This window comes from Mya arenaria, chromosome 8 (assembly GCF_026914265.1).
Source record: "Mya arenaria isolate MELC-2E11 chromosome 8, ASM2691426v1".
Taxonomy (NCBI): Eukaryota; Metazoa; Mollusca; class Bivalvia; order Myida; family Myidae; genus Mya; species Mya arenaria.
Window position 1 is genome coordinate 29,079,720 of NC_069129.1, and position 26,318 is coordinate 29,106,037.

Genomic DNA, 26,318 nt, shown 5'->3' on the forward strand with positions numbered 1-26,318 from the left:
ACATGTTTAAAGGCTAGTGGTGTTGCTAAGGTCTAACACACACTTCACAAGGCACAGACAACTCAAAAACTACAGGAGACATGTTTAAAGGCTAGTGTTGTTGCTAAGGTCTAACACACACTTCACAAGGGACAAACAACTCAAAAACTACAGGAGACATGTTTAAAGGCTAGGGGTGTTGCTAAGACCTAACATACACTGAGCAAGACAACTCACAAAATAAAGGGGATACGTTTAAACGCTAGGGGTGATGCTAAGGTCTAACACATACACACACCACAAGAGACAGACAACTCACAAACTACATGAGACATGCTTAAAGGCTAGTGGTGTTGCTAAGGTCTAACACACACACATCACAAGAGACAGACAACTAACAAACTGCAGGAGACATGTTTAAAGGCTAGTGGTGTTGCTAAGGGCTAACACACACTTCACAAGGCACAGACAACTCATAAACTACAGGAGATATGTTTAAAGGCTAGTGGTGTTGCTAAGGTCTAACACACACATCACAAGAGACAGACAACTCACAAACCACAGGAGACATGTTTAAAGGCTAGTGGTGTTGCTAAGGTCTAACACACACTTCACAAGGCACAGACAACTCATAAACTACAAGAGACATGTTTAAAGGCTAGTGGTGTTGCTAAGGTCTAACACACACTTCACAAGGCACAGACAACTCATAAACTACAGGAGACATGCTTAAAGGCTAGTGGTGTTGCTAAGGTCTAACACACACTTCACAAGGGACAAATAACTCAAAAACTACAGGAGACATGTTTAAAGGCTAGTGGTGTTGCTACGGTCTGACACACACTTCACAAGGCACAGACAACTCATAAACTACAGGAGACATGTTTAAAGGCTAGTGGTGTTGCTAAGGTCTAACACACACTTCACAAGGCACAGACAACTCATAAACTACAAGAGACATGTTTAAAGGCTAGTGGTGTTGCTAAGGTCTAACACACACTTCACAAGGGACAAACAACTCAAAAACTACAGAAGACATGTTTAAAGGCTAGTGGTGTTGCTAAGGTCTAACACACACTTCACAAGGCACAGACAACTCATAAACTACAGGAGACATGTTTAAAGGCTAGTGGTGTTGCTAAGGTCTAACACACACATCACAAGGCACAGACAACTCATAAACTACAGGAGACATGTTTAAAGGCTAGTGGTGTTGCTAAGGTCTAACACACACTTCACAAGGGACAAATAACTCAAAAACTACAGGAGACATGCTTAAAGGCTAGTGGTGTTGCTAAGGTCTAACACACACTTCACAAGGCACAGACAACTCATAAACTACAGGAGACATGTTTAAAGGCTAGTGGTGTTGCTAAGGTCTAACACACACTTCACAAGGCACAGACAACTCATAAACTACAGGAGACATGTTTAAAGGCTAGTGGTGTTGCTAAGGTCTAACACACACTTCACAAGGAACAAACAACTCAAAAAGTACAGAAGACATGTTTAAAGGCTAGTGGTGTTGCTAAGGTCTAACACACACTTCACAAGGCACAGACAACTCATAAACTACAGGAGACATGTTTAAAGGCTAGTGGTGTTGCTAAGGTCTAACACACACTTCACAAGGCACAGACAACTCAAAAACTACAGGAGACATGTTTAAAGGCTAGTGTTGTTGCTAAGGTCTAACACACACTTCACAAGGGACAAACAACTCAAAAACTACAGGAGACATGTTTAAAGGCTAGGGGTGTTGCTAAGACCTAACATACACTGAGCAAGACAACTCACAAAATAAAGGGGATATGTTTAAACGCTAGGGGTGATGCTAAGGTCTAACACATACACACACCACAAGAGACAGACAACTCACAAACTACATGAGACATGCTTAAAGGCTAGTGGTGTTGCTAAGGTCTAACACACACACATCACAAGAGACAGACAACTAACAAACTGCAGGAGACATGTTTAAAGGCTAGTGGTGTTGCTAAGGGCTAACACACACTTCACAAGGCACAGACAACTCATAAACTACAGGAGATATGTTTAAAGGCTAGTGGTGTTGCTAAGGTCTAACACACACATCACAAGAGACAGACAACTCACAAACCACAGGAGACATGTTTAAAGGCTAGTGGTGTTGCTAAGGTCTAACACACACTTCACAAGGCACAGACAACTCATAAACTACAGGAGACATGTTTAAAGGCTAGTGGTGTTGCTAAGGTCTAACACACACTTCACAAGGGACAAATAACTCAAAAACTACAGGAGACATGTTTAAAGGCTAGTGGTGTTGCTACGGTCTAACACACACTTCACAAGGCACAGACAGCTCATAAACTACAGGAGACATGTTTAAAGGCTAGTGGTGTTGCTAAGGTCTAACACACACTTCACAAGGCACAGACAACTCATAAACTACAGGAGACATGTTTAAAGGCTAGTGGTGTTGCTAAGGTCTAACACACACTTCACAAGGCACAGACAACTCATAAACTACAGGAGACATGTTTAAAGGCTAGTGGTGTTGCTAAGGTCTAACACACACATCACAAGGCACAGACAACTCATAAACTACAGGAGACATGTTTAAAGGCTAGTGGTGTTGCTAAGGTCTAACACACACATCACAAGAGACAGACAACTCACAAACTACAGGAGACATGTTTAAAGGCTAATGGTGTTGCTAAGGTCTAACACACACTTCACAAGGCACAGACAACTCATAAACTACAGGAGACATGTTTAAAGGCTAGTGGTGTTGCTAAGGTCTAACACACACTTCACAAGGGACAAATAACTCAAAAACTACAGGAGACATGTTTAAAGGCTAGTGGTGTTGCTACGGTCTAACACACTCTTCACAAGGCACAGACAACTCATAAAATACAGGAGACATGTTTAAAGGCTAGTGGTGTTGCTAAGGTCTAACACACACTTCACAAGGGACAGACAACTCATAAACTACAAGAGACATGTTTAAAGGCTAGTGGTGTTGCTAAGGTCTAACACACACTTCACAAGGGACAAACAACTCAAAAACTACAGAAGACATGTTCAAAGGCTAGTGGTGTTGCTAAGTTCTAACACACACTTCACAAGGCACAGACAACTCATAAACTACAGGAGACATGTTTAAAGGCTAGTGGTGTTGCTCAAGTCTAACACACACATCACAAGGCACAGACAACTCAAAAACTACAGGAGACATGTTTAAAGGTTGTGGTGTTGCTAAGGTCTAACACACACTTCACAGGGGACAAATAACTCAAAAACTACAGGAGACATGCTTAAAGGCTAGTGGTGTTGCTAAGGTCTAACACACACTTCACAAGGCACAGACAACTCATAAACTACAGGAGACATGTTTAAAGGCTAGTGGTGTTGCTAAGGTCTAACACACACTTCACAAGGCACAGACAACTCATAAAATACAGGAGACATGTTTAAAGGCTAGTGGTGTTGCTAAGGTCTAACACACACTTCACAAGGGACAGACAACTCAAAAAGTACAGAAGACATGTTTAAAGGCTAGTGGTGTTGCTAAGGTCTAACACACACTTCACAAGGCACAGACAACTCATAAACTACAGGAGACATGTTTAAAGGCTAGTGGTGTTGCTAAGGTCTAACACACACTTCACAAGGCACAGACAACTCATAAACTACAGGAGACATGTTTAAAGGCTAGTGTTGTTGCTAAGGTCTAACACACACTTCACAAGGGACAAACAACTCAAAAACTACAGGAGACATGTTTAAAGGCTAGGGGTGTTGCTAAGACCTAACATACACTGAGCAAGACAACTCACAAAATAAAGGGGATACGTTTAAAGGCTAGGGGTGATGCTAAGGTCTAACACATACACACATCACAAGAGACAGACAACTCACAAACTACATGAGACATGTTTAAAGGCTAGTGGTGTTGCTAAGGTCTAACACATACATCACAAGAGACAGACAACTCACAAACTGCAGGAGACATGTTTAAAGGCTAGTGGTGTTGCTAAGGGCTAACACACACTTCACAAGGCACAGACAACTCATAAACTACAGGAGATATGTTTAAAGGCTAGTGGTGTTGCTAAGGTCTAACACACACATCACAAGAGACAGACAACTCACAAACTACAGGAGACATGTTTAAAGGCTAGTGGTGTTGCTAAGGTCTAACACACACTTCACAAGGCACAGACAACTCATAAACTACAGGAAACATGTTTAAAGGCTAGTGGTGTTGCTAAGGTCTAACACACACTTCACAAGGGACAAATAACTCAAAAACTACAGGAGACATGTTTAAAGGCTAGTGGTGTTGCTACGGTCTAACACACACTTCACAAGGCACAGACAACTCATAAACAACAGGAGACATGTTTAAAGGCTAGTGGTGATGCTAAGGTCTAACACACACTTCACAAGGCACAGACAACTCATAATCTACATGAGACATGTTTAAAGGCTAGTGGTGTTGCTAAGGTCTAACACACACTTCACAAGGGACAAACAACTCAAAAACTACAGAAGACATGTTTAAAGGCTAGTGGTGTTGCTAAGGTCTAACACACACTTCACAAGGCACAGACAACTCAAAAACTACAGGAGACATGTTTAAAGGCTAGTGGTGTTGCTAAGGTCTAACACACACATCACAAGGCACAGACAACTCATAAACTACACGAGACATGTTTAAAGGCTAGTGGTGTTGCTAAGGTCTAATACACGCTTCACAAGGGACAAATAACTCAAAAACTACAGGAGACATGCTTAAAGGCTAGTGGTGTTGCTAAGGTCTAACACACACTTCACAAGGCACAGACAACTCATAAACTACAGGAGACATGTTTAAAGGCTAGTGGTGTTGCTAAGGTCTAACACACACTTCACAAGGCACAGACAACTCATAAACTACAGGAGACATGTTTAAAGGCTATGGGTGTTGCTAAGGTCTAACACACACTTCACAAGGGACAGACAACTCAAAAAGTACAGAAGACATGTTTAAAGGCTAGTGGTGTTGCTAAGGTCTAACACACACTTCACAAGGCACAGACAACTCATAAACTACAGGAGACATGTTTAAAGGCTAGTTTTGTTGCTAAGGTCTAACACACACTTCACAAGGGACAAACAACTCAAAAACTACAGGAGACATGTTTAAAGGCTAGGGGTGTTGCTAAGACCTAACATACACTGAGCAAGACAACTCACAAACTACAGGGGATACGTTTAAAGGCTAGGGGTGATGCTAAGGTCTAACACATACACACATCACAAGAGACAGACAACTCACAAACTACATGAGACATGTTTAAACGCTAGGGGTGTTGCTAAGACCTAACATACACTGAGCAAGACAACTCACAAACTACAGGGGATACGTTTAAAGGCTAGGGGTGATGCTAAGGTCTAACACACACTTCACAAGGCACAGACAACTCATAAACTACACGAGACATGTTTAAAGGCTAGTGGTGTTGCTAAGGTCTAACACACGCTTCACAAGGGACAAATAACTCAAAAACTACAGGAGACATGCTTAAAGGCTAGTGGTGTTGCTAAGGTCTAACACACACTTCACAAGGCACAGACAACTCATAAACTACAGGAGACATGTTTAAAGGCTATGGGTGTTGCTAAGGTCTAACACACACTTCACAAGGGACAGACAACTCAAAAAGTACAGAAGACATGTTTAAAGGCTAGTGGTGTTGCTAAGGTCTAACACACACTTCACAAGGCACAGACAACTCATAAACTACAGGAGACATGTTTAAAGGCTAGTTTTGTTGCTAAGGTCTAACACACACTTCACAAGGGACAAACAACTCAAAAACTACAGGAGACATGTTTAAAGGCTAGGGGTGTTGCTAAGACCTAACATACACTGAGCAAGACAACTCACAAACTACAGGGGAAACGTTTTAAAGGCTAGGGGTGATGCTAAGGTCTAACACATACACACATCACAAGAGACAGACAACTCACAAACTACATGAGACATGTTTAAAGGCTAGGGGTGTTGCTAAGACCTAACATACACTGAGCAAGACAACTCACAAACTACAGGGGATACGTTTAAAGGCTAGGGGTGATGCTAAGGTCTAACACATACACACATCACAAGAGACAGACAACTCACAAACTACATGAGACATGTTTAAAGGCTAGGGTTGATGCTAAGGCCTAACACACATCACAAGGGACAGACAGCTCATTAACTACAGGAGCCCCTTTTAAAGGCTAGTGGTGTTGCTAAGGTCTAACACACACTTCACAAGGGACAGACAACTCATAAACTACAGGAGACATGTTTAAAGGCTAGTGGTGTTGCTAAGGTCTAACACACACTTCACAAGGGACAGAAAACTCACAAACTACAGAAAACATGTTTAAAGGCTATGGGTGATGCTAAGGTCTAACACACACTTCACAAGGGACAGACAACTCACAAACTACAGGAGACATGTTTAAAGGCTATGGGTGATGCTAAAATCTAACACACACTTCACAAGGGACAGACAAATCATAAACTACAGGAGACATGTTTAAAGGCTAGTGGTGTTACTAAGGTTTAACACACATACATCACAAGGGACAGACAACTCAAAAACTACAGAAGACATGTTTAAAGACTAGTGGTGTTGCTAAGGTCTAACACACACTTCACAAGGGACAGACAACTCATAAACTACAGGAGACATGTTTAAAGGCTAGTGGTGTTGCTAAGGTCTAACACACACTTCACAAGGGACAGACAACTCACAAACTACAGAAGACATGTTTAAAGGCTAGTGGTGTTGCTAAGGTCTAACACACACTTCACAAGGGACAGACAACTCATAAACTACAGAAGACATGTTTAAAGGCTAGTGGTGTTGCTAAGGTCTAACACACACTTCACAAGGGCCAGACAACTCACAAACTACAGAAGACATGTTTAAAGGCTAGTGGTATTGCCTAGGTCTAACACACACATCACAAGAGACAGACAACTCACAAACTGCAGGAGACATGTTTAAAGGCTAGTGGTGTTGCTAAGGGCTAACACACACTTCACAAGGCACAGACAACTCATAAACTACAGGAGATATGTTTAAAGGCTAGTGGTGTTGCTAAGTTCTAACACACACATCACAAGAGACAGACAACTCACAAACTACAGGAGACATGTTTAAAGGCTAGTGGTGTTGCTAAGGGCTAACACACACTTCACAAGGCACAGACAACTCATAAACTACAGGTGACATGTTTAAAGGCTAGTGGTGTAGATAAGGTCTAACACACACATCACAAGAGACAGACAACTCACAAACTACAGGAGACATGTTTAAAGGCTAATGGTGTTGCTAAGGTGTAACACACACTTCACAAGGCACAGACAACTCATAAACTACAGGAGACATGTTTAAAGGCTAGTGGTGTTGCTAAGGTCTAACACACACTTCACAAGGGACAAATAACTCAAAAACTACAGGAGACATGTTTAAAGGCTAGTGGTGTTGCTACGGTCTGACACACACTTCACAAGGCACAGACATCTCATAAACTACAGGAGACATGTTTAAAGGCTAGTGGTGTTGCTAAGGTCTAACACACACTTCACAGGGCACAGACAACTCATAAACTACAAGAGACATGTTTAAAGGCTAGTGGTGTTGCTAAGGTCTAACACACACTTCACAAGGGACAAACAACTCAAAAACTACAGAAGACATGTTTAAAGGCTAGTGGTGTTGCTAAGGTCTAACACACACTTCACAAGGCACAGACAACTCATAAACTACAGGAGACATGTTTAAAGGCTAGTGGTGTTGCTAAGGTCTAACACACACATCACAAGGCACAGACAACTCATAAACTACAGGAGACATGTTTAAAGGCTAGTGGTGTTGCTAAGGTCTAACACACACTTCACAAGGGACAAATAACTCAAAAACTACAGGAGATATGCTTAAAGGCTAGTGGTGTTGCTAAGGTCTAACACACACTTCACAAGGCACAGACAACTCATAAACTACAGGAGACATGTTTAAAGGCTAGTGGTGTTGCTAAGGTCTAACACACACTTCACAAGGCACAGACAACTCATAAACTACAGGAGACATGTTTAAAGGCTAGTGGTGTTGCTAAGGTCTAACACACACTTCACAAGGAACAAACAACTCAAAAAGTACAGAAGACATGTTTAAAGGCTAGTGGTGTTGCTAAGGTCTAACACACACTTCACAAGGCACAGACAACTCATAAACTACAGGAGACATGTTTAAAGGCTAGTGGTGTTGCTAAGGTCTAACACACACTTCACAAGGCACAGACAACTCAAAAACTACAGGAGACATGTTTAAAGGCTAGTGTTGTTGCTAAGGTCTAACACACACTTCACAAGGGACAAACAACTCAAAAACTACAGGAGACATGTTTAAAGGCTAGGGGTGTTGCTAAGACCTAACATACACTGAGCAAGACAACTCACAAAATAAAGGGGATACGTTTAAACGCTAGGGGTGATGCTAAGGTCTAACACATACACACACCACAAGAGACAGACAACTCACAAACTACATGAGACATGCTTAAAGGCTAGTGGTGTTGCTAAGGTCTAACACACACATCACAAGAGACAGACAACTAACAAACTGCAGGAGACATGTTTAAAGGCTAGTGGTGTTGCTAAGGGCTAACACACACTTCACAAGGCACAGACAACTCATAAACTACAGGAGATATGTTTAAAGGCTAGTGGTGTTGCTAAGGTCTAACACACACATTACAAGAGACAGACAACTCACAAACCACAGGAGACATGTTTAAAGGCTAGTGGTGTTGCTAAGGTCTAACACACACTTCACAAGGCACAGACAACTCATAAACTACAGGAGACATGTTTAAATGCTAGTGGTGTTGCTAAGGTCTAACACACACTTCACAAGGGACAAATAACTCAAAAACTACAGGAGACATGTTTAAAGGCTAGTGGTGTTGCTACGGTCTAACACACACTTCACAAGGCACAGACAGCTCATAAACTACAGGAGACATGTTTAAAGGCTAGTGGTGTTGCTAAGGTCTAACACACACTTCACAAGGCACAGACAACTCATAAACTACAGGAGACATGTTTAAAGGCTAGTGGTGTTGCTAAGGTCTAACACACACTTCACAAGGCACAGACAACTCATAAACTACAGGAGACATGTTTAAAGGCTAGTGGTGTTGCTAAGGTCTAACACACACATCACAAGGCACAGACAACTCATAAACTACAGGAGACATGTTTAAAGGCTTGTGGTGTTGCTCAAGTCTAACACACACATCACAAGGCACAGACAACTCAAAAACTACAGGAGACATGTTTAAAGGTTGTGGTGTTGCTACGGTCTAACACACACTTCACAAGGCACAGACAACTCATAAACTACAGGAGACATGCTTAAAGGCTAGTGGTGTTGCTAAGGTCTAACACACACTTCACAAGGCACAGACAACTCATAAACTACAGGAGACATGTTTAAAGGCTAGTGGTGTTGCTAAGGTCTAACACACACTTCACAAGGGACAAATAACTCAAAAACTACAGGAGACATGTTTAAAGGCTAGTGGTGTTGCTAAGGTCTAACACACACACATCACAAGAGACAGACAACTCACAAACTACAGGAGACATGTTTAAAGGCTAATGGTGTTGCTAAGGTCTAACACACACTTCACAAGGCACAGACAACTCATAAACTACAGGAGACATGTTTAAAGGCTAGTGGTGTTGCTCAAGTCTAACACACACATCACAAGGCACAGACAACTCAAAAACTACAGGAGACATGTTTAAAGGTTGTGGTGTTGCTAAGGTCTAACACACACTTCACAGGGGACAAATAACTCAAAAACTACAGGAGACATGCTTAAAGGCTAGTGGTGTTGCTAAGGTCTAACACACACTTCACAAGGCACAGACAACTCATAAACTACAGGAGACATGTTTAAAGGCTAGTGGTGTTGCTAAGGTCTAACACACACTTCACAAGGCACAGACAACTCATAAAATACAGGAGACATGTTTAAAGGCTAGTGGTGTTGCTAAGGTCTAACACACACTTCACAAGGGACAAACAACTCAAAAAGTACAGAAGACATGTTTAAAGGCTAGTGGTGTTGCTAAGGTCTAACACACACTTCACAAGGCACAGACAACTCATAAACTACAGGAGACATGTTTAAAAGCTAGTGGTGTTGCTAAGGTCTAACACACACTTCACAAGGCACAGACAACTCATAAACTACAGGAGACATGTTTAAAGGCTAGTGTTGTTGCTAAGGTCTAACACACACTTCACAAGGGACAAACAACTCAAAAACTACAGGAGACATGTTTAAAGGCTAGGGGTGTTGCTAAGACCTAACATACACTGAGCAAGACAACTCACAAAATAAAGGGGATACGTTTAAAGGCTAGGGGTGATGCTAAGGTCTAACACATACACACATCACAAGAGACAGACAACTCACAAACTACATGAGACATGTTTAAAGGCTAGTGGTGTTGCTAAGGTCTAACACACACATCACAAGAGACAGACAACTCACAAACTGCAGGAGACATGTTTAAAGGCTAGTGGTGTTGCTAAGGGCTAACACACACTTCACAAGGCACAGACAACTCATAAACTACAGGAGACATGTTTAAAGGCTAATGGTGTTGCTAAGGTCTAACACACACTTCACAAGGCACAGACAACTCATAAACTACAGGAGACATGTTTAAAGGCTAGTGGTGTTGCTAAGGTCTAACACACACTTCACAAGGGACAAATAACTCAAAAACTACAGGAGACATGTTTAAAGGCTAGTGGTGTTGCTACGGTCTGACACACACTTCACAAGGCACAGACAACTCATAAACTACAGGAGACATGTTTAAAGGCTAGTGGTGTTGCTAAGGTCTAACACACACTTCACAAGGCACAGACAACTCAAAAACTACAAGAGACATGTTTAAAGGCTAGTGGTGTTGCTAAGGTCTAACACACACTTCACAAGGGACAAACAACTCAAAAACTATAGAAGACATGTTTAAAGGCTAGTGGTGTTGCTAAGGTCTAACACACACTTCACAAGGCACAGACAACTCATAAACTACAGGAGACATGTTTAAAGGCTAGTGGTGTTGCTAAGGTCTAACACACACATCACAAGGCACAGACAACTCATAAACTACAGGAGACATGTTTAAAGGCTAGTGGTGTTGCTAAGGTCTAACACACACTTCACAAGGGACAAATAACTCAAAAACTACAGGAGACATGCTTAAAGGCTAGTGGTGTTGCTAAGGTCTAACACACACTTCACAAGGCACAGACAACTCATAAACTACAGGAGACATGTTTAAAGGCTAGTGGTGTTGCTAAGGTCTAACACACACTTCACAAGGCACAGACAACTCATAAACTACAGGAGACATGTTTAAAGGCTAGTGGTGTTGCTAAGGTCTAACACACACTTCACAAGGAACAAACAACTCAAAAAGTACAGAAGACATGTTTAAAGGCTAGTGGTGTTGCTAAGGTCTAACACACACTTCACAAGGCACAGACAACTCATAAACTACAGGAGACATGTTTAAAGGCTAGTGGTGTTGCTAAGGTCTAACACACACTTCACAAGGCACAGACAACTCAAAAACTACAGGAGACATGTTTAAAGGCTAGTGTTGTTGCTAAGGTCTAACACACACTTCACAAGGGACAAACAACTCAAAAACTACAGGAGACATGTTTAAAGGCTAGGGGTGTTGCTAAGACCTAACATACACTGAGCAAGACAACTCACAAAATAAAGGGGATACGTTTAAACGCTAGGGGTGATGCTAAGGTCTAAAACATACACACACCACAAGAGACAGACAACTCACAAACTACATGAGACATGCTTAAAGGCTAGTGGTGTTGCTAAGGTCTAACACACACATCACAAGAGACAGACAACTAACAAACTGCAGGAGACATGTTTAAAGGCTAGTGGTGTTGCTAAGGGCTAACACACACTTCACAAGGCACAGACAACTCATAAACTACAGGAGATATGTTTAAAGGCTAGTGGTGTTGCTAAGGTCTAACACACACATCACAAGAGACAGACAACTCACAAACCACAGGAGACATGTTTAAAGGCTAGTGGTGTTGCTAAGGTCTAACACACACTTCACAAGGAACAGACAACTCATAAACTACAGGAGACATGTTTAAAGGCTAGTGGTGTTGCTAAGGTCTAACACACACTTCACAAGGGACAAATAACCCAAAAACTACAGGAGACATGTTTAAAGGCTAGTGGTGTTGCTACGGTCTAACACACACTTCACAAGGCACAGACAGCTCATAAACTACAGGAGACATGTTTAAAGGCTAGTGGTGTTGCTAAGGTCTAACACACACTTCACAAGGCACAGACAACTCATAAACTACAGGAGACATGTTTAAAGGCTAGTGGTGTTGCTAAGGTCTAACACACACTTCACAAGGCACAGACAACTCATAAACTACAGGAGACATGTTTAAAGGCTAGTGGTGTTGCTAAGGTCTAACACACACATCACAAGGCACAGACAACTCATAAACTACATGAGACATGTTTAAAGGCTAGTGGTGTTGCTAAGGTCTAACACACACATCACAAGGCACAGACAACTCAAAAACTACAGGAGACATGCTTAAAGGCTAGTGGTGTTGCTAAGGTCTAACACACACTTCACAAGGCACAGACAACTCATAAACTACAGGAGACATGCTTAAAGGATAGTGGTGTTGCTAAGGTCTAACACACACTTCACAAGGCACAGACAACTCATAAACTACAGGAGACATGTTTAAAGGCTAGTGGTGTTGCTAAGGTCTAACACACACTTCACAAGGCACAGACAACTCATAAACTACAGGAGACATGTTTAAAGGCTAGTGGTGTTGCTAAGGTCTAACACACACTTCACAAGGGACAAACAACTCAAAAAGTACAGAAGACATGTTTAAAGGCTAGTGGTGTTGCTAAGGTCTAACACACACTTCACAAGGCACAGACAACTCATAAACTACAGGTGACATGTTTAAAGGCTAGTGGTGTTGCTAAGGTCTAACACACACATCACAAGAGACAGACAACTCACAAACTACAGGAGACATGTTTAAAGGCTAATGGTGTTGCTAAGGTCTAACACACACTTCACAAGGCACAGACAACTCATAAACTACAGGAGACATGTTTAAAGGCTAGTGGTGTTGCTAAGGTCTAACACACACTTCACAAGGGACAAATAACTCAAAAACTACAGGAGACATGTTTAAAGGCTAGTGGTGTTGCTACGGTCTAACACACTCTTCACAAGGCACAGACAACTCATAAAATACAGGAGACATGTTTAAAGGCTAGTGGTGTTGCTAAGGTCTAACACACACTTCACAAGGGACAGACAACTCATAAACTACAAGAGACATGTTTAAAGGCTAGTGGTGTTGCTAAGGTCTAACACACACTTCACAAGGGACAAACAACTCAAAAACTACAGAAGACATGTTCAAAGGCTAGTGGTGTTGCTAAGTTCTAACACACACTTCACAAGGCACAGACAACTCATAAACTACAGGAGACATGTTTAAAGGCTAGTGGTGTTGCTCAAGTCTAACACACACATCACAAGGCACAGACAACTCAAAAACTACAGGAGACATGTTTAAAGGTTGTGGTGTTGCTAAGGTCTAACACACACTTCACAGGGGACAAGTAACTCAAAACCTACAGGAGACATGCTTAAAGGCTAGTGGTGTTGCTAAGGTCTAACACACACTTCACAAGGCACAGACAACTCATAAACTACAGGAGACATGTTTAAAGGCAAGTGGTGTTGCTAAGGTCTAACACACACTTCACAAGGCACAGACAACTCATAAAATACAGGAGACATGTTTAAAGGCTAGTGGTGTTGCTAAGGTCTAACACACACTTCACAAGGGACAAACAACTCAAAAAGTACAGAAGACATGTTTAAAGGCTAGTGGTGTTGCTAAGGTCTAACACACACTTCACAAGGCACAGACAACTCATAAACTACAGGAGACATGTTTAAAAGCTAGTGGTGTTGCTAAGGTCTAACACACACTTCACAAGGCACAGACAACTCATAAACTACAGGAGACATGTTTAAAGGCTAGTGTTGTTGCTAAGGTCTAACACACACTTCACAAGGGACAAACAACTCAAAAACTACAGGAGACATGTTTAAAGGCTAGGGGTGTTGCTAAGACCTAACATACACTGAGCAAGACAACTCACAAAATAAAGGGGATACGTTTAAAGGCTAGGGGTGATGCTAAGGTCTAACACATACACACATCACAAGAGACAGACAACTCACAAACTACATGAGACATGTTTAAAGGCTAGTGGTGTTGCTAAGGTCTAACACACACATCACAAGAGACAGACAACTCACAAACTGCAGGAGACATGTTTAAAGGCTAGTGGTGTTGCTAAGGGCTAACACACACTTCACAAGGCACAGACAACTCATAAACAACAGGAGACATGTTTAAAGGCTAGTGGTGATGCTAAGGTCTAACACACACTTCACAAGGCACAGACAACTCATAAACTACAGGAGACATGTTTAAAGGCTAGTTTTGTTGCTAAGGTCTAACACACACTTCACAAGGGACAAACAACTCAAAAACTACAGAAGACATGTTTAAAGGCTAGTGGTGTTGCTAAGGTCTAACACACACTTCACAAGGCACAGACAACTCAAAAACTACAGGAGACATGTTTAAAGGCTAGTGGTGTTGCTAAGGTCTAACACACACATCACAAGGCACAGACAACTCATAAACTACAGGAGACATGTTTAAAGGCTAGTGGTGTTGCTAAGGTCTAACACACACTTCACAAGGGACAAATAACTCAAAAACTACAGGAGACATGCTTAAAGGCTAGTGGTGTTGCTAAGGTCTAACACACACTTCACAAGGCACAGACAACTCATAAACTACAGGAGACATGTTTAAAGGCTAGTGGTGTTGCTAAGGTCTAACACACACTTCACAAGGCACAGACAACTCATAAACTACAGGAGACATGTTTAAAGGCTAGTGGTGTTGCTAAGGTCTAACACACACTTCACAAGGGACAGACAACTCAAAAAGTACAGAAGACATGTTTAAAGGCTAGTGGTGTTGCTAAGGTCTAACACACACTTCACAAGGCACAGACAACTCATAAACTACAGGAGACATGTTTAAAGGCTAGTTTTGTTGCTAAGGTCTAACACACACTTCACAAGGGACAAACAACTCAAAAACTACAGGAGACATGTTTAAAGGCTAGGGGTGTTGCTAAGACCTAACATACACTGAGCAAGACAACTCACAAACTACAGGGGATACGTTTAAAGGCTAGGGGTGATGCTAAGGTCTAACACATACACACATCACAAGAGACAGACAACTCACAAACTACATGAGACATGTTTAAAGTCTAGGGGTGTTGCTAAGACCTAACATACACTGAGCAAGACAACTCACAAACTACAGGGGATACGTTTAAAGGCTAGGGGTGATGCTAAGGTCTAACACATACACATATCACAAGAGACAGACAACTCACAAACTACATGAGACATGTTTAAAGGCTAGGGGTGATGCTAAGGCCTAACACACATCACAAGGGACAGACAGCTCATTAACTACAGGAGCCCCTTTTAAAGGCTAGTGGTGTTGCTAAGGTCTAACACACACTTCACAAGGCACAGACAACTCATAAACTACAGGAGACATGTTTAAAGGCTAGTGGTGTTGCTAAGGTCTAACACACACTTCACAAGGGACAAACAACTCACAAACTACAGAAAACATGTTTGAAGGCTATGGGTGATGCTAAGGTCTAACACACACTTCACAAGGGACAGACAACTCACAAACTACAGGAGACATGTTTAAAGGCTATGGGCGATGCTAAAATCTAACACACACTTCACAAGGGACAGACAAATCATAAACTACAGTAGACATGTTTAAAGGCTAAGGGTGTTACTAAGGTTTAACACACATACATCACAAGGGACAGACAACTCACAAACTACAGAAGACATGTTTAAAGACTAGTGGTGTTGCTAAGGTCTAACACACACTTCACAAGGGACAGACAACTCACAAACTACAGGAGACATGTTTAAAGGCTAGTGGTGTTGCTAAGGTCTAACACACACTTCACAGGGGACAGACAACTCACAAACTACAGGAGACATGTTTAAAGGCTAGTGGTGTTGCTAAGGTCTAACACACACTTCACAAGGGACAGACAACTCATAAACTACAGAAGACATGTTTAAAGGCTAGTGGTGTTGCTAAAGTCTAACACACACTTCACAAGGGCCAGACAACTCACAAACTACAGAAGACATGTTTAAAGGCTAGTGGTGTTGCCTAGGTCTAACACACACTTCACAAGGGACAGACAACTCACAAACTACAGAAGACATGTTTAAAGGCTAGTGGTGATGCTACGGTCTAACACACATACATCACAAGAGACAGACAACTCACAAACTACAGAAGACATGTTTAAAGGCTAGGGGTGATGCTAAGGTCTAACACACACACACACTTCACAAGGGACAGACAACTCAAAAACTACAGAAGACATGTTTAAAGGCGAGTGGTGTTGCTAAGGTCTAACACACACTTCACAAGGCACAGACAACTCATAAACTACAGGAGACAGGCCTTAAAGGCTATTGGTGTTGCTAAGGCCTAACACACACTTCACAAGGAACAGACAACTCATAAACTACAGGAGACATGTTTAAAGGCTAGTGGTGTTGCTAAGGTCTAACACACACTTCACAAGGGACAGACAACTCATAAACTACAGGAGACATGTTTAAAGGCTAGTGGTGTTGCTCAAGTCTAACACACACTTCACAAGGGACAGACAACTCAAAAACTACAGGAGACATGTTTAAAGGCTATGGGTGATGCTAAGGTCTAACACACACATCACAAGAGACAGACAACTCACAAACTACATGAGACACGTTTAAAGGCTAGGGGTGATGCTAAGGTCTAACACACACTTCACAAGGGACAGACAACTCATAAACTACAGGAGACATGTTTAAAGGCTATGGGTGATGCTAAGGTCTAACACACACATCACAAGAGACCGACAACTCATAAACTACAGGAGACATGTTTAAAGGCTATGGGTGATGCTCAAGTCTAACACACACATCACAAGAGACAGACAACTCAAAAACTACAAGAGACATGTTTAAAGGCTATGGGTGTTGCTAAGGTCTAACACACACTTCACAAGGGACAGACAACTCATAAACTACAGGAGACATGTTTAAAGGCTATGGGTGATGCTAAGGCCTAACACACACATCACAAGAGACAGACAACTTACAAACTACATGAGACACGTTTAAAGGCTATGGGTGATGCTAAGGTCTAACACACACACATCACAAGAGACAGACAACTCAAAAACTACAGGAGACATGTTTAAAGGCTATGGGTGATGCTAAGGTCTAACACACGCACACATCACAAGAGACAGACAACTCAAAAACTACAGGAGACATGTTTAAAGGCTAGGGGTGTTGCTAAGACCTAACATACACTGAGCAAGACAACTCACAAACTACAGGGGATACGTTTAAAGGCTAGGGGTGATGCTAAGGTCTAACACATACACACATCACAAGAGACAGACAACTCACAAACTACATGAGACATGTTTAAAGGCTAGGGGTGAAGCTAAGGCCTAACACACATCACAAGGGACAGACAGCTCATTAACTACAGGAGCCCCTTTTAAAGGCTAGTGGTGTTGCTAAGGTCTAACACACACTTCAAAAGGGACAGACAACTCACAAACTACAGGAGACATGTTTAAAGGCTAGTGGTGTTGCTAAGGTCTAACACACACTTCACAGGGGACAGAAAACTCACAAACTACAGTAAACATGTTTAAAGGCTATGGGTGATGCTAAGGTCTAACACACACTTCACAAGGGACAGACAACTCATAAACTACAGGAGACATGTTTAAAGGCTAGTGGTGTTGCTAAGTTCTAACACACACTTCACAAGGGACAGACAACTCAAAAACTACAGGAGACATGTTTAAAGGCTATGGGTGATGCTAAAATCTAACACACACTTCACAAGGGACAGACAAATCATAAACTACAGGAGACATGTTTAAAGGCTAAGGGTGTTGCTAAGGTTTAACACACATACATCACAAGGGACAGACAGCTCACAAACTACAGAAGACATGTTTAAAGACTAGTGGTGTTGCTAAGGTCTAACACACACTTCACAAGGGACAGACAACTCATAAACTACAGGAGACATGTTTAAAGGCTAGTGGTGTTGCTAAGGTCTAACATACACTTCACAAGGGCCAGACAACTCATAAACTACAGAAGACATGTTTAAAGGCTAGTGGTGTTGCTAAGGTCTAACACACACTTCACAAGGGACAGACAACTCATAAACTACAGGAGACATGTTTAAAGGCTAGTGGTGTTGCTAAGGTCTAACACACACTTCACAAGGGACAGACAACTCACAAACTACAGGAGACATGTTTAAAGGCTATGGGTGATGCTATGGTCTTACACACACTTCACAAGGGCCAGACAACTCACAAACTACAGAAGACATGTTTAAAGGCTAGTGGTGTTGCCTAGGTCTAACACACACTTCACAAGGGACAGACAACTCACAAACTACAGAAGACATGTTTAAAGGCTAGTGGTGTTGCTACGGTCTAACACACATACATCACAAGAGACAGACAACTCACAAACTACAGAAGACATGTTTAAAGGCTAGGGGTGATGCTAAGGTCTAACACACAAACACACTTCACAAGGGACAGACAACTCACAAACTACAGAAGACATGTTTAAAGGCTAGTGGTGTTGCTAAGGTCTAACACACACTTCACAAGGGACAGACAACTCATAAACTACAGGAGACAGGCCTTAAAGGCTATTGGTGTTGCTAAGGCCTAACACACACTTCACAAGGAACAGACAACTCATAAACTACAGGAGACATGTTTAAAGGCTTGTGGTGTTGCTAAGGTCTAACACACACTTCACAAGGGACAGACAACTCATAAACTACAGGAGACATGTTTAAAGGCTAGTGGTGTTGCTCAAGTCTAACACACACTTCACAAGGGACAGACAACTCAAAAACTACAGGAGACATGTTTAAAGGCTATGGGTGATGCTAAGGTCTAACACACACATCACAAGAGACAGACAACTCACAAACTACATGAGACACGTTTAAAGGCTAGGGGTGATGCTCAAGTCTAACACACACTTCACAAGGGACAGACAACTCATAAACTACAGGAGACATGTTTAAAGGCTATGGGTGATGCTAAGGTCTAACACACACATCACAAGAGACAGACAACTCAAAAACTACAGGAGACATGTTTAAAGGCTAGTGGTGTTGCTCAAGTCTAACACACACTTCACAAGGGACAGACAACTCATAAACTACAGGAGACATGTTTAAAGGCTATGGGTGATGCTAAGGTCTAACACACACATCACAAGAGACAGACAACTCATAAACTACAGGAGACATGTTTAAAGGCTATGGGTGATGCTCAAGTCTAACACACACATCACAAGAGACAGACAACTCAAAAACTACAGGAGACATGTTTAAAGGCTATGGGTTATGCTAAGGTCTAACACACACTTCACAAGGGACAGACAACTCATAAACTACAGGAAACATGTTTAAAGGCTATGGGTGATGCTAAGGTCTAACACACACATCACAAGAGACAGACAACTCACAAACTACATGAGACACGTTTAAAGGCTAGGGGTGATGCTAAGGTCTAACACACACACATCACAAGAGACAGACAACTCAAAAACTACAGGAGACATGTGTAAAGGCTATGGGTGATGCTAAGGTCTAACACACGCACACATCACAAGAGACAGACAACTCAAAAACTACAGGAGACATGTGTAAAGGCTAGGGGTGATGCTAAGGTCTAACACACACACACATCACAAGAGACAGACAACTCACAAACTACATGAGACATGTTTAAAGGCTATGGGTGATGCTAAGGTCTAACATACACTTCACAAGGGACAGACAACTCACAAACTACAGAAGACATGTTTAAAGGCTATGGGTGATGCTTAGGTCTAACATATACGTCACAAGATACAAACAAATAACAAACTACAGAAGACATGTTTAAAGGTTATGGATGATCCTTGGGCCTAATATATACTAATTAGGAGACACACAACGCACACACAACACAATTAGGCCACACACGCACCAACTATTTTTATCAATAAATGTTGGTACACCGTCTTGGAAATGGTCAGCTTAGCAACACAGAAATTTACCGGGGATTTAAACTAGTTTATTGGTGCCGCCCCTCATACTTGTCTCAACATTGATCAATAACTGCAAAATCAAAACTAAAATCCTTATGTTCTTCCAGTGTCTTCCTGCGACGCCACTTCTACATGAATGACCCAACGTTCAAATACTCACCGAAAATCGTCTGCATTTTTACCGTGGCCTTCATTTGTTCTTACCAGGTAAGTATTTTGAAATAACTAACCCAGGTCCCAAACGATAATATTTTGGTAATGTCTCAACTCCTCGTCGGCATCCATGGTACTTTATTCCGTTAAACTTAAAACATACCGTGCTAGAATTGACTGACAAGATTTCATTTATATAAATATGCATGAGGTAGGGGGATCAACTCTTCTTCCAACGAAATCGCAAGTTACAATTAACTACTCTTCAGTAATCCGGTACCGTCAGTTATCTCGGCAAGCGAGTGGTCTAAGTGACTAGTTGAACATTTGTAGTGATGCATCTGTCAGACCGAGTTGAATTCGAGCTTTCGCCAGAATATCTTTTCTACGGGAAAACATTAGTATCAGTGTCTGTGCATATGTGTGAGTGTAATTTCCGGATAGGTTTCTAGTGGAAGAAATGAAAATGCCCCATTGATTATTCATGATATAAAAACATTCCAAGTCAAATAGCCTACGGTACACAACGAGGCATAGCACAGTAGTGAACCGGGGGTATCCCACGATGGTCCCACCGAAAACTTTATTTCAGTATGTATAGATAATGTAAATTGAATGGCAATAATTCTGATTTTTATTCAAATTTATATTTTGTATTTTTAGAGTGAAAAATAGTGAATGATATTTAAATACAACAATTGAATAATATGTTTGTGTTATTTTGTTTCAAATCAGGCCAAACGAAATTATGTTGTGTGCCCGGTAACATTCTTACAATAACTTGGATAGGGAAAATATTTCATATTGGAAAATCATTTTCGGGAATTAAACTTTGTTTGGTCGAGTTATCCGGGACACAACTAAAATTGTGTTACGCCTACTCAAGTATATGTTTGCTTTAAACGTCATTTTATGTAGCATACTGAGGACTATCAGCAAAACACTATCGTCCCATGTAATTCTACTGAATATGCTGTGTTAAAAGGGTTCGCAAAACTTTGTAAGCATGAATATTCATATTCAACTCAATCTAGGCTATTTCCGTACGCCGTGGGTGTGCCAATAAAACGTCCATATTTCACCTCATTAATTATTCATGAGTACCACTTTGTCCTGGATACTGGAGTTATATTTTATGAATATACTCGGTTTGGCAGATGTATAACACATGGAAGGATGTGCTTTTAAAAGTGTAAACAGTTTTAATTCTGAATCATTCTTAGGCTGTTAGCATTTTGTGGATTGTCAACTTTCAGTTTGGCACCATCATTTTGCGGATTACCTACGATTTTCTACTGTCAGTTTGGCATCATCATTTTGCAGATTTCCTACAATTTTCTACTGTCAGTTTGGCACCATCATTTTGCGGATTTCCTACAATTTTCTACTGTCAGTTTGGAATCATCTTTTTGCAGATTTCCTACTTCCAGTTTGGCACCATCATTTTGCGGATTTCCTACAATTTTCTACTGTCAGTTTGGAATCATTTTTTTGCAGATTTCCTACTTCCAGTTTGGCACCATCATTTTGCGGATTTCCTACAATTTTCTACTGTCAGTTTGGCATCATCATTTTGCGGATTTCCTACTTCCAGTTTGGCACCATCATTTTGCGGATTTCCTACAATTTTCTACTGTCAGTTTGGAATCATCTTTTTGCGGATTTCCTACTTCCAGTTTGGCATCATCATTTTGCGGATTTCTTACAATTTTCTACTGTCAGTTTGGCATCATCATTTTGCGGATTTCCTACTTCCAGTTTGGCATCATCATTTTGCGGATTTCCTACAATTTTCTACTGTCAGTTTGGCATCATCATTTTGCGGATTTCCTACTTCCAGTTTGGCATCATCATTTTGCGGATTTCCTACAATTTTCTACTGTCAGTTTGGCATCATCATTTTGCGGATTTCCTACTTCCAGTTTGGCACCATCATTTTGCGGATTTCCTACGATTATTTACTTTCAGTTTGGCATCATCTTTTTGAGGATTTTCTGTTTTCAGTTTGACACAATAATTTGGCGAATTTCTATTTTCAGTTTGGCACAATAATTTGGCGAATTTTCGATTTTCAGTTTAGCACAATAATTTTGCGGATTTTCTATTTTCAGTTTGGCATCATCATTTTGCTGGCATCCTATCAGCTGCGGCAGTTAGGCAAACTTCTCATTCCTGCAAACCAGACAGCAAATGGAACTGACGAGGAATCTATCTACCAACTTAAGCTGTTCTTCACCACCACAAATGGTAGTAAATACGAATAGGGCTGTCGGAAACGTTTCACTGACGATATTCAGTTTGTATATTATCTTCTTGTTAATGAATTTTGGAATAACTTGAAGATTGAACAAGATTTCTTTAAAATTGAGAAACCGATTTGTTGAAATTTGAACCAGCAACACCATACGAAAGTGTAGTCGTTGAGATACATAGTCTAGAACATTAGAGTGTATATCTAAGTTAAAACCGGATATGTCTCTAAATCACAAAAAAATGCAATTGGAACTACCAAAAAATAACATCTATATTATTTTGATTGTTTTTGGATGTTAAAGACGCTTTATCAAAACATTTTGACTTCATTATTATAATAGTAGTAAAATGACGTCACTAAAGGGCTTGTTTTTCAGGTGGATTTAAACTAATATGTTTGCCTTTTCCTCAATTTCCATACGGGTTTGCGTGGCTTCGTTTTGTATGTTTTATTCGGTCGTTACCATCTACAAATATCCTTACACCGATATGCACTCTGGCTTAAACAATTTCATCGGCATCCGCAGATGGTAACGACCTAAAAAAGTGTATTTACCCTTTACTTATATCCGTTTCCTTAGCCTGAGTTAACCATGCTTTGATTATTATTAATTCTATTTCCAGTGTGCATTATCGCAGCGTTCATCTTATCATCGGTATTGACTATCTTCTCGATATTTAAAATCCTTACCAACTATCGCACAAACATTAAACTACTATACAGAGGGAAGGCAACCCACCTTCCGTTTCAGAGAGGGGATCGACACCCGATTTTTCTCATGGTACATTGTTTCAAATGTCCACATATTGTCACAATCTACTAAAAGCTTTTTATTTAATGCTCAAGTGAAAATTAGGGTATCTTTTTCAAATGGCTTGAACGTGTGAGTCATCAGATGCTTTGCGGTGAAAAGGAGACAAACATGTTTGGCACCTTAGGACTTTTGTCCTTAAATAATAAGTTGTCATTGTCATATAGTTCAATTTGTACATTAGTGCAAAAAGGATCTTTTCCAAATCGAGGCTTCTGAATTTGGTCACATGATCCGACACATACTAAAAGTACAGTGTGGTTAACTCACGTGACTCGTGAAACATTTTTTTTCAAATAATTGAATCGAGCAGAGTCACATGGGTTATCAACATTAAAGCAGTAAACATGATTTTTTTCTTGCATCAGCAATCGGCTAAATGCTTTCTGACTCTCATATTCGGTGACTACCAGTAGAAAAAGTAGAAAATTGATGCAAAAATGTCTTCGAAACAGCTGAAATTTACGATCATGTGGTACGCTGAAAATGTCCCAGCATGCAATTCGATAATTTAGTTTTAGCAAGGGGATTTGTGGCCTCTTAGATATTGATTAAAAAAACCATGTATATAGCTTATATTATTATGAGATAAACACAACAATGCATTTAAATTAATACGTTTCTTTTTTGTGTATAAATCTATGTTTCTGGCTTTCACAAAGAGATTAATACATTATACCACATGTATCCAAATCTGAATATATATATTGCTTTATCATATATTTATGTAGTCACTATGTTTTTCAGTCCGACAGCATTTCTTACTCTGGTTCGCAAATTGCCTACTTGCTTTGGGGTAAGTACTCTCTCCGAAAGTTGAATTGAGTCATATCCAATCAATTTCAGTAAATTAAATTTGGTTTTAATCTTAGAACTATTCACAGAAATAGCAAGAAAAAAATTATATTGTGTTAACATATTAAAAACCACTTGAAGGTGATGCTTGAGCTGATATTAATGTCGGATGGCTAAATAAGATACCATAATCACTTAGATTATGTCCTTATTATCAATTCTAGCACCTCTGATAGGTATAGACAATGTCAGAATTCTTTACATCGCGTAGTAATTTCACTTAAGCCTTAGGACTCTATATAGCTACTCTGAGTAAACTGAATGATTTATGCTATAATACACATTGCTAGTAAGCAATTTGAACTTAGTTATTTAAATTAATTAAATTACGCGTCAAAACACTACAACTAATTAATAGTATTATCATTTATTCTGCGAACTACTTTTATTAATACACCGACACCCATACGAGGCTCGTCGTATGGCGGAGATGGCCGAAGTTTTCAGATTGCCTGATAATGTGTGAAAGTACTAACCTTTCCATTTTCAGGTTATATAGTTGTGTTTGCTGTCCTGTTTATTACGTTATTGGGAATAGCATACCTCCTACTTCTTCCAATATTTGGCTTCATTTCGAGGGACGTTCTCAAATATTTCTGGAATATAATGTAAATATTTCAATTATTGTATTTTACCGGTCAAGTTCTAAAATGTCGAGTATAAAAATAAAATAAAAAAAATATTAGTTCTTTTTTAGTAAAATGTAATGAATGGTTGTTTAGAAATAGCGTACTTTTTATAAATGAATGCCTTCTTTATTTTGTATTTTTAACTTTTCTTAACCATATGCTCCAGGTCAATTATTTTTAAAGGAAAAATATAACGCCCTGATCCAGAATTTGAAGAAAAGTTGTAACAATTATTCTACTTATTTTCTAGACCCGGATTTCTCATACTTCAAGGCATTTTGATTGCCCAGAAAGTATTTTGCCGGGGATTGCTTCAGCGGAGACCAACCACAGACCCTGGTGATAACATTGTCACCTCCGTAACCCTGGCTCTGGATAACAGGTATGATAATGCGCAGGTTTTATGTCTAAATTGAATCCCTTGTGCCAGGAAATTTGTCAAAATTCCTCGTGTCGGGGATGTTTGAGGCACAGAGAATCCTTTTAAAACATTAATCCGGCAAAATTTATTTCCCGGGGGGGGGGGGCATCTCAACAGTAGCCAGTTATAACTGGTTATTTTTTTGGTTTGGTCAAATTTAGCCGAAATGTGTATTGATTGGTCAATATCTATCCAATTATAACTATTAACCAATCAAATCATTTAAATGTAAAATTTCACCGAAAGATAACATGCGGACACTTTATCCAAGTTAGTTTTATACAAATGACCGTTGGTCTGTAATCATTCATCCAACCAGGGATCGCCCGCTGTCTAAAGAGTTTGAGAACAAAAGTTTATACATTTTGCAGCATTTATCATCAAAGTGTTAAAGATTACATGAAAAAATGACGACATAAACAAGAACATTAACATAGGCATTGATATGACAGGTTGCCTATTAATAATTATCAAGAAACCTTTCAACATCAACGTAAATTGTATTTGACAAGTAACTTCCATTAGGAAATTGTGTCCATTCGTATCTGAATCAGCATTTACAACATTTTTTCAGGAAAGTGTACCACAACATCTCATATTTCCTCTTCTTCTTCTACATCGTCCTTGGAGTGTTTGGATGTTTCTTGACCATTATCAAAGGCGTTATTCTAGGCGTTATCTATCTAGCCAGGCTGGATAGGTGTGGTCTTGTCAGTGGGTTCGAGACCTGGGATACAGGTTTGGCATTTTCTTTT

At 40.4% G+C, this 26,318-nt stretch overlaps 1 protein-coding gene across 1 annotated transcript in view; it reads left to right on the top strand.

Moving 5' to 3' along the window:
* LOC128243924 (stimulated by retinoic acid gene 6 protein-like) overlaps nt 1-26,318 on the top strand; it is a 45,417-nt gene that overhangs the window by 17,042 nt on the left and 2,057 nt on the right. The window contains exons 9-15 of the mRNA XM_052961937.1: nt 20,548-20,647; nt 22,705-22,840; nt 23,471-23,628; nt 24,406-24,454; nt 25,004-25,121; nt 25,393-25,524; nt 26,138-26,301. Coding sequence (XP_052817897.1) covers nt 20,548-20,647; nt 22,705-22,840; nt 23,471-23,628; nt 24,406-24,454; nt 25,004-25,121; nt 25,393-25,524; nt 26,138-26,301 — 857 coding nt within the window. The remainder of the gene's footprint in view (nt 1-20,547; nt 20,648-22,704; nt 22,841-23,470; nt 23,629-24,405; nt 24,455-25,003; nt 25,122-25,392; nt 25,525-26,137; nt 26,302-26,318) is intronic.